General features: G+C 36.9%; 1 protein-coding gene across 1 annotated transcript in view; it reads right to left on the bottom strand.

The window, feature by feature from the left end:
* Positions 1-11,229, bottom strand: part of LOC107680012 (PRKC apoptosis WT1 regulator protein-like) — a 63,588-nt gene that overhangs the window by 30,222 nt on the left and 22,137 nt on the right. The window contains exons 2-3 of the mRNA XM_016475755.1: positions 4,488-4,574; positions 4,252-4,395 (exon numbers count right to left, since the gene is read on the bottom strand). Of these exons, the coding sequence (XP_016331241.1) occupies positions 4,252-4,395; positions 4,488-4,574 (231 nt within the window). The remainder of the gene's footprint in view (positions 1-4,251; positions 4,396-4,487; positions 4,575-11,229) is intronic.

Here is an 11,229-nt window from a genome sequence, read left to right as displayed (position 1 = left end):
TATATTCATTGTATTCAGCCCAGTTTGTCTTCTGATAAACTGCACATTGCTTAAAAACGAATTCATAGCTGTTTGCGAACTGATGGGCTTTGTGATTTTGACAGCCAATTTAAAATGGTCAAATCTCAGGATCTCAGAAGACCAGTCTAATAAAGTCCGGCACAGGCCTGCTCTGGCATTCTGAAGCTGTGCTCATGTGCCCTAAATCTTTGCTGCTTTATGCGATAAACATTCAAATCAATCTTTGCTGCTTTATGCGATAAATATTCAAATCCTTCCAGAGACAAGTAGCCCTGCCTGTTGCCCATACACAATTCATATTTACCCACATAGATTAAATAATAAATTAAGTAAGATTAAATAGGAACACCGAAAGCCTCGAGCTTACTGAGCAAAAAAAATAAATTCCAGATGTTGAGCAGCGTTTTAAAGCAAAATGCATTTAATTGCACTATGCAAATTCTGCTTTTCTCCATAACAGGAGATAACTGTTATGCGATAACTCCATAACAGCTTTTCTCCATTCTCATCCAAGTGGATGCTGCACACTGGTGGTGGTTGAGGAGAGACCCCCCCACATGATTGTAAAGCGCTTTGGGTGTACAACAATACACACTAAAGCGCTATATAAATGCATCATTCATTCATTCATTCATAACATTTCTAATGGGCACCTTTGTCAGGTGAAAATTACAGTCACCATCTCATCGCTCTTATTGCTAGGGTCAGCGCGGTGACGCATGGGAAGTCCCTCCCAACGCATCTAACATCTTCACACGAGAAGTGCTAATTAAAAATGCAAATAAACATGAACACTTCGGTTCAGAATTAATCCAATATTGTCACGCAAATCATTAGAGAGAGAAACAGCAAAAAAACACATACACACACACACACACACACACACACACACACACACACAGCACCAGAAGGGAAATGCTTGCCCCAGCATAAAACTATCTAGGAATAATACTCATAAAGCTATGATCTTTTAATTTACTGCATCCCTTAATTACCAGCGGCCTTGAACAGACTACAGTGAATATCCAGAGACACATCATGTGCATCCAACCCTGTAATAGGTGAACCCGAGAACTGTCAGACATCATATTAATATTGTAGAAGACTTGTAGATTACGACCATGTCTAGTGGGAGGTCAGAGAGCAGTGAAATATGACGTGGAATTTCACAAAAGCCATTCCAAGCAACTGATAAATGCAGCAGCAAATTTTCGAGGCGCTCTATGCTCACGTGTCTGACAGGGATGAGTAAATCTGCCATCCACTCTAAACGTGACGCCTAGAAAAAAACGGGGAGATAATGTTACTTTTGTCCTCTCTCATAAAATTAGGGAACACTCCAAAACCTTTCTGGATGCCACTCTAACTATGCAATATCACACACGCAATTGTGCTGAATGGCTGTGATTCGTCTGTAGGAACAGGGTCTCAGGGAGTGCCGACATTCACTACAACAGCACTATTGACCTCACGACGGTAAATAATTAACCACGCCCAGCGCTTTTCAAGGGCAGGTACTCCATCTTTTGTCTGTCAAAAACTACATCGTTGCAACGCTCGCTTGCTAATGTACCTGATGATTTTGGAATAAAATGCACGCAAAAAAACAAAAACAAACAAAGTGCAAGTTTTTGTATCAGGTTATGTTGAAATGTTTATTTATTTATTGTTTAATGTTTTTACTTCCCTTGAAAAAGGTAGTTGGTAAAGCAAATAGCTAAATGGGACTACAGAGCTTGTCGGGGACATTAATCGTCATAATGCCGAACAGGTAAACTCATCTATTCACTAATCCACTTTTACAGCCTCACTGTGTTTATAATCATGATCTTGCAAAGTATTCTATCTCAAACTTTTTTAAATAAATAAAAGAATATAAAAAAAAATATATCAAATATCATCGTTTATAGCCTATGTTTAGCTTTTTACTTCTAGATATTGTATTTAGGCTTCAAAATTCATAAAAGTTGTGTTCATTTGTGAAAATTATAATGAGCAAAACATGTAAGAATAAAAATTTTGTCGGTCACAATACTTTTGGCATGCAAAAATAGATCATCACTGCAGCACTCTATATTGACATTAACGTGAAGGAAATATGTTTAATGGACTTTTTCTAGTATCTGAATTACATGTACCATAACAACACCTTGTTCCCATAATGTTAAAAAATTGGCCAACAAGTTTGTTTGCCATAAGTTTGATGAACAAAATGGTGAAATAACCACAAGGCTTATCAGTTCAGAGATTTGATTTGTGTTGGGTTATTTGTGCTGTCAGTCGGAGTATATATTGTATATATTGTACATCACCCTTGGACAATCAAATTAGAGGACTAGAACTAACGGTTGTGTAATATCCTACATACAATGTGAGCTGTGTCCGATACAACAGAGGCCAACATCTGGAGAACTGTGGGTTGGCATAGACTGCTGAACATGGTCAGAATCAACAGAAACACGTAGCCACTCACATTCTCACGGCCCGGCAGTAATACGTTTCTTTATTTAAACATAATTATGCATCTTACTGAAACACATTTGAATGGCTTTTCAGAGAAGCACTTTTCACCATGTCTTTAGTTGCAAACAATTGCTCGCTAAAGTCTTTTCATATTTCACAATAATAGGTTTGAAATTCTCACAGAATAATACAGTAGCGATTCTTTCCAGGGGAAAGTAATACAAGATGGCATGCACTCACACAATGTCAATGTGATTATGTTGTCAGATATCGTTTCCTTTATGCATTCAGCAACCAGAAGCTACATGGAATCAACCACCCAACAGGAGGAAAGTAGATATAACAAAACGATGCATCATTCAGAAAAATACGTAATCATGTTCCCAGAGTTCTACTGACGGCACACAGACAGTTAGCATTCTTATCCTTCAAACAGCCCCTAAAAATGACAAATGTGGGCAGGATCTTTAGTGAATAACGAAGTTTGATTTTACTTAGATCAGCCCCTTGTCATTATATAGATGTGATGTATGAAAAAGAGCAGCGTGAACATTCTTCAAACCATCTTATATTGTGTTTGGTCATACAGATTTGGAACAATATGAGGGTGATTAAATGCCTGAAACATAGGACACTATTCATAAAAGCTAGCATATATTTTGTCTACAGAATCAAAAGAGAAAAACTATCTTAAGAGAAAAAAATATCTTAATATCTAATATACACACTACTGTTCAAAAGTCTAGGGTTGTTCCTTAAGCTCACCAATGCTGCATTTATTTGATGAAAAATACAGAAAAACAGTAATATTGTTTATTATTATTATGATTTAAAATAATTATTTCCTATTTTAATATATTTTAAAATTGCATTGCTCAGGCGCTGCCATTCTCAGCGCTGTCAAAATAAAAGTCCGGAGTGCCGAAAAATGCAAAATCTTGACCACTAATTATTATTATTATCATCAATGCTGAAAACTGGTGCTGCTTCATTTTGTTTTGGGGAAACCATGATCCAATTTTCAGGTTTCTTTAATGAATAGAAAGTCTTTCCTGTCACTCAATTTATTGCAACCTTTCTGAATAAAAGTATTAATTTCTTACACGTTCCCCAAACTTTGTTTAAAATATTTCATTTTCATGTTTTAAGTTTTCACACACACACACACACACACACACACACACGCACACACACCTGCAATATAACAAAGAGTGAAAAATTTAAGGGGGTCTGAATACTTTCCGTACCCACTGTATATATATATATATATATATATATATATATTGAACTTGATATGTATTCATTGTTAATATTGTAAATTACACAGTTAATTCACACATGAAAAGCAATAAGGGTAGTATTTTACTATTGTGTTTTATTTCTCTTAGGCAATTACATTTTTTGTTAAGCTTTTGTTTTTGTTAATTTGTTTGGCATGTTGTCGTGGCCTGAGCATCCCTGAAGTTCCGTTTTAAAACTCCAAAATAAAAAGTCAAAAAGATGATGCTGATGTGATCCTGGGTCACGTTTCCTCTCTAGACAGGTGGTAACACAAGGTAAATAAAAGACAAAACACAGTCATGTCTAGTGTCAAGAGTTATTATCTTGCTTTGTATTGTGGCTTGAGGCAGAATGAGTGTCGACTGCCCTGCTTTCTGTTTGTTTCTTTGGTCAACACTGCCTCTGTAAGGCAGAACGGTGACTGCACTCTACATCCTCTAGAGGCAGGATTATCCTCTGACATTACTAAAACAAACACTCTCTCACCTGTATCGAGTGGGCCGCTCCGGGGTCAGAGGTCATCGCCTCGTTCTGGACCGTGTTGTGCTGCGTAAGACTTTCTTCCATCTTCCTCTCCTTCTCTTCTCCGTCATCGTCATCAAGCTCATCCAAGCTCTGCAGAGAAATTTTAGTTTGTAGTCAGTTTAGTTTGTTCAGATTGTTTGGGATTTGTGGATTATTTTCACATGATGAGATAGTCTAATTGTGTTCTCTAGACATACACAAACAGACACAGGAAGTGTGCTACCGAACAACCTCTGTGGTATGAGTCTAGGGGATTTTTGGGAAGTGGAATGTCCCAGTGCACACTGGGTGGGAACAGAACATTTTACATGTCTTCAAACAGACAACCTTAAACACGATCCAATAAACATGATAATTTAGAGAATACTAACAGTTTGAGCTAATTATGAATGATAACACCCATCTCCCTATGTGACAAAAGTGACGGAGAAACTGGTTTTCTGGCTGCACGTAAACCAGTCTTTCCTGTTCAGGAAGAAGGAGAGAGAGTGGAGGTGGAGTTCAGAACAGGGCTGGGAGGGTAAAAATAGCCTTACAAGCCTAAACTGGAATGTAATAATTTACACAAGCTTTCTGGCCAGCCAGTTTTATCAACACTTCCTGGGGACGGAGCAAATTCTGAACCCTCTCATAGGCATTGGTAAACACAAATGATTGTACAAACTATGACTTACACACACACACACACACACACACACACTTACTTTCCCCCTCCCCAGGGATCAGTAAATAAAAAGGCACAGTTCATAAGCCCCCACTGCAGTCTTAAAGAGGTCACTTCTGCACTCCGCTGCCCGTTAGTCAAATTGAGACATTCCCCTGCCTAATGACAATCATTTATGTCAATTAAGACAGCTTATAAACTTGAGGGCAAATTACTGTCACAACAGTAAATGACTATTAAGACATTTTCAAAGGAAGCCATTATAAATACAAATATATAAAGAGAAACAGGCTCACACTAAGTGACCTTTTGAAAACACACAAAAAAAAATCAACAATCTATCATTTTAATACCCCCTTTCCTGGAAGAAGGAATGTGCAACACAAGACTTCAGCCTATCCCACCATCTTAACTTTAAACTTTGTTGTTGTTTTTCAACAGTCAAAACTACCTGAAAATGTATGCATATGGCATATTCCCTCAAACGTATTAAAGGATCTTTTACATTCTTAAATTATATCTTTTTAAGTACTTTGTAAAATCTTTATAATAAAATTATAAAATCTTCAATGATAAAACAATGCAATTATTATTATTATTGATAGTAATAATAATAATAATACCTTTTATTTATAGGCGCCTTTCAAGACACTCAAGGACACCGTACAATAAAACAAAACATAAAAAGCAAGCATTATAACAACACATTAAACAAGCAAATCATTAAAAGCAATTCTAAAGAAATAAGTTTTTATCTGAGCTTTAAAATGGGAAATTGAATCCAGCTGGCGAATGTGCAAAGGTAAAGAGTTCCAAAGCTTCGGCGCTGCACAACTAAAAGCCCTACCACCAAAGAAACTCATCCTGAAGTTTGGAACAGACAATAAATGTGCAGAAGATGATCTCAAAGAGCGCAAAGGAGTGTACAAATGGACAGGGTCTGAAAGATAATGAGGTGCCAAATTATGAAGTGCTTTGAATCCCTTTTATTTATAGGTGCCTTTCAAGACACTCAAGGACACCGTACAATAAAACAAAACATAAAAAGCAAGCATTATAACAACACATTAAACAAGCAAATCATTAAAAGCAATTCTAAAGAAATAAGTTTTTATCTGAGCTTTAAAATGGGAAATTGAATCCAGCTGGCGAATGTGCAAAGGTAAAGAGTTCCAAAGCTTCGGCACTGCACAACTAAAAGCCCTACCACCAAAGGAACTCATCCTGAAGTTTGGAACAGACAATAAATGTGCAGAAGATGATCTCAAAGAGCGCAAAGGAGTGTACAAATGGACAGGGTCTGAAAGATAATGAGGTGCCAAATTATGAAGTATCAAAGGCAGCACTAATATCTAACAGAATAAGAATAGACAGAAGACCAGAATCAGCAGCTAGGAGAAAATCATTTATAACCTTAACAAGAGCTGTTTCTGTACTATGTCACTAATAATGACATTTTCATTAAAAAGTTATTTTCTTACATTTAAATCTAACTTTGAGATCATATATACAATTGACCTTTAGGAAATATACATATTTAAAATGTACAATATCTGTCTTATGGGAAAACGGATCTAAAAAATAATGATGACTTATATCTTGTGTATTTTATATTGGCAGGAACACAGTATTGGCCAACCAGCATCCAGAACCAGAACTATTTTTATAACTTGCCTATTATACTCTGCTCTTCTGGGTACTGTATTATTTCATCCACTTTTAATAGTGAATTCATTTTGTTTTACACATGATGGTTCAGTTTTGGAATTCTCTCTAAAAACTGTAACAATAAAAGTGTGGGAACAAAGTTCCAAAGCTCTTTGTGTCTGTGTGTACTGACTGGTGTTTTATTCAGGCCAGTTATGCAGTAGATTAATGGAGAGTTGAGCTGAGAGGCTCTGGATGCTCTTCCCTCCTGATGTCCTCGGCAGACTGGATATAACGACTGTGGATTAATCAAGTATTGCATGCCCTGGCTACACAAGTTCATTAGGATGATGTATTACAGCCATGGAAGGTGAAAAGTGTGTGTGTGTGTGATGCAGTCAACTGTCCTTTAATCATCACAAACCCACAGTCTCTTGGAGTGACATAATGACTTAACCCAGAATCCCAAGATTATTCCGGGCACAGCTAAAAGCCATTTTATTTCATAAGCACACAAATTAGAATCTAATTTGGAGGGCTGTGGAGACACTTTTAGTTTATGTGTCAAACACGGTTCTGAGTATTAACATATCGTTCCACATTAATACAACACAATCAGATATGTGATATTGGTATTTCCTTTATAGCCGCAGTGGCCGAGTTGCCACACTATAAACTACCTAAACTAGGGGTATTCAATTGGCAGCCCGCGGGCCCAATCCGGCCCACCAATCATGTTCATCCGGCCCAAGGGAAGAGTACGCACGCGCAGATCGCACATACGCCTTGAATTGTTTTTGCACTAATTAGTTTGTCCACAAGGTGGCAACACTGGCCCGGGCCGTTTTTTTACAGCCAAAAAAGAAAGGGAAGAGAAGCAACAACAATAACAATCTACCGGAGACCACAACACCAATGGACGGCAGCATTGACAAGTGCTTGTGTGATATCCACAACTCTAGTTTAAACGAGTATAAAGGCAGTGTTAACGGTCTTAACTTCAGGCAAGAAATAGCGCAGACACTGGACAAAGATGATTATCAAATGCAGTATAGTTTGAAAGGCTGCACGTTCTGCTGAGCTGCCACAGTAGCACTTCAATGGACAAAAACACACATACAATTATGTCAAAATGTGCAGTTTTGGTTAGTGACCTCGTAAACATGGTTATAAAGTGAATTGTAAAGTCCTTAATGACCGTAAAGCAGGGTTGGGCAACTTCGGTCCTGGAGGGCCACTGTCCTGCAGAGTTTAGCTCCAACCCTACTCAAACATACCTGAACAAGCTAATCAATGTCTTCAAGATCACCAGAAAGCTACAGGCAGGTGTGTTCAATTAGGGTTGGAGCTAAACTTATATTTTCAAAGCCTTTAAGCCTAACCCTAATGTTAAAAATAATGGCGTTCAATTATACTGTAATGATGAATGGCTATAATGACTAAAATTGAGGTGAAAATACATTTAATAGAGACATCAGTAGCAGTATTGCTATCAAAAATACTGGCCTTTGTTAATAATAGGCTACTTAGCAAAAAGATGCCATTGTGTCATTTTGACACAGCTTATTGTAATACAGCTAAGCTAACAATGCAATAGTCTAATAAAAATGCACAGCAAAAACAAATATTGGTCATTAATAATTGATTAAAATGTAGTTTTACCTAATTTGCTCTATATTAGCTATATGTGTATATATAGCAAAAATACAGTAATATTGTGAAATATTATAACAATTTAAAATGGCTGTTTTCTGTTTTAATATTTTTTTAATATTAAAAGCTGAATTTTCAGCAGCCATTGGTTGAGTTTTCAGTGTCACATGATCCTTCATGTAATCATTCTATCATTCTAATATGATGATTTGGTGGTCAAGAAACATTTTTAATGTATTATCAATGTTGAAATGTTGTTTTTCAGGATTCTTTTATGAACAGAAAGTTAAAAAACTGCATTTATTTGAAATAAATTAAATCTTTTGTAACATTCTAAATGTTTATGCTGTCACTTTTGATTAATTTAATACTTGCTGAAAAAAAAACGTATTAATTTCTTACAAATCTTACTGACTCCAAACTTTTAAGCACCCTTACAATGCCTTAAAATGCTGCCTACTGAGGCAGAAAGATCCACCTGCAAATGTTGTGTAAGTATTTGAATGAGATTTATGCTGGCAGCCTCTATCCTGCACTGGACAAGAGATTAACCTCACCTGGTACACACATATTTACCGCTTAGCCACCTTGAGTGCTCAAAATTATGTACGCACACACAACCGGCTGGCAGAATCGGAGGAAGGCGTTCTCTGGTTATTAAATTTAATCATAAACCATTTTCTGACAGCCCAGCGGTCATGGTCAGCTTAACTCTGCATATTTTTACTTTTATACACACAAAAACATGTCATTGCCTGTTTTCTGTTCCCCAAAGAAATAAATCTTATTTTTTCCATTTCATTTCAAAACAGAGAAAGATTTAGACTGGGGACTTTTGCTACAGTTTGCACTAGGTGAGACTTTAACATTAATTCAGGCTGCTTCCAAAAGCTGAAAAATGCTGCCACCGCAGGGAGCATACGGAGGAAGGAAGGCAACAATGAACATCTGAATCCAATGATCGTGTCACATCCTGTCTACCGAGATACCGTCATCAGATTGTTTTTGAAGGCAGCACAGATGTATCTTTCGCTGCTTATGAAATCTGCATGTGCGATTCTGTGAGAGTTGAGATGAAGGTCAGTGGAGTCTGAAAGTTGCACCTGCCACTCAGTTTTAAAATGTAGGCTTTTGGCCAATTTTTGTTTAACTTTTCCTTTAATTTCAAGCAAGAAATTAATATTATGGTGATTAAATATTTGCTTGGTTATCACCAAAGCTCTCTTTCTTTTGCTGTAAATCAATTAGACCGTTATCCTGTCCAAAATCAGTTTTGGGACTGCCAGATAAGCAGCAAGAAGCACATTAAATTAAAGAAGAATTTAAAAGTAGAAAGACTGAAATAGTGCCTTCTTGTGAAACGTACTCCAATCATCTTTATTTTATTTACAACATTGAAAAATATTTTTTTTATTTGAAGTCCAATAATAAAGATTCTGTCATCATTTGTTCTCATGTCATTCCAAACCCTCTCTTTTGGCCCGTTTCTTACACAAATGTATTGTATGGCTTCAGAGAAGAAAAAACCTGACAAGCCATATGCACTTTTTCTTGTAGCTTTATCGTCCATTTGGGAGATTCACAGTGTCCAACTGCCTTATTAATGAAACACAAGCAGAACAAATCGCACGCAAACACTTCACACATTTTTGCATTCAATTCAATTGGACAGTTAATGTATGAAATGATTTATGAACGATTTATATAGAAATTGCTTTTGTTTTGTGAATGAGTTTCATCCATTCTATAAAAAAGCAGCGTGAACATACTAACTAAAATCTTTTGTGTTCTATGAAATAATACAATTCTTACTTGCTGAACTATTCCTTTAAGGTTCTTCGTCTCTATTAGAGGTAGTTTGGTTAGGATGTTTTAAAAGCTGCCAAAGTCCTCGTTCTCCATCAGTGTCTGCAAAAACATTTTGTTTAAGCAAGTCACCACAAAGACATACCTTCACCTCATGACTTGTGTGTGGCCAAACCACAGTATGTTCTCATAGAGAGTAAGCACCGTCAATCTTTACGTCCCCAACAGCGATTCAAGCATGCATAATCCAGACCCACATTTGATAACAGACACGGCAGGATTAACTCCATCAGTCAGACATAAAAATAATAAAAACAACAGGAGGAGGACAGTCAGGACATCAGACTTAATCCACTGCTTGGATTAAGCTGTTTTCAAACGTTCCAGGAGAGTTGCTTTTAGTGTAACCACGATGGTCCGCAGGGTGTATTATGAGGTTTTGAAGGAATGTTTGTGAGAGCTTAGAAAGCATTCACAGCTTTGCACCATCTCTCTTAAAATGGTAGCCTTCTTTCTGAAACAACATACTTCCAGCAAACCACTGAGGCCTTTCCTGGTTGGTCTATAAATTTTGTGTCTGAGGGAATTGTGTGCAGATTTGCAGCCTGTAAAGTTATTTCCGACTTCAGCTCAGTCCAGCCACCTCTACGTTTACTATATGTCGTTAAATCACGCATCCATTTAACGGATGAAGGAAAAATTGGTAGATACATGTGGTATTTCATAATCAGGACTTCCAAATATTAAAAATGATTATGAATTCCACCAAAATATCCCATTTGCAATCGGTTTAATAGTAAAAACATATAACAATGGTTCACACTGTCAGGGCACTTACAGACTACAGAAATCTCTGACAGAGCAGTTGATATATAGGAATATTTTTGCCATAAAAGTAGTGTTGGTTTATTTCAGAAGTATTGTTATTTTTAGTCTTGTAAATGGAGCGTTCATTGAGGTGATATTGGCTGCATAAAAACAGACAAAAATCATTATCTTCAAGGCATTAAATTCAAGGCATTAATGTTTGCCTACAAAACCACCACTGGCTCTGCACCCATTTACCTAAATTCATTACTTCAGAGTTATGTGCCCTCTAGAAGCTTGCGTTCTGCAAGTGAACGGCGTATTATTGTGCCATCTCAAAGAGGCACAAAATCACTTTCACA

Source organism: Sinocyclocheilus anshuiensis, unplaced genomic scaffold (assembly GCF_001515605.1).
Source record: "Sinocyclocheilus anshuiensis isolate Anshui unplaced genomic scaffold, SAMN03320099.WGS_v1.1 scaffold200, whole genome shotgun sequence".
Lineage (NCBI taxonomy): Eukaryota > Metazoa > Chordata > Actinopteri > Cypriniformes > Cyprinidae > Sinocyclocheilus > Sinocyclocheilus anshuiensis.
Note: the sequence above shows the minus strand (reverse complement) of the source record. Positions and strands in the feature narration are given on the sequence as shown.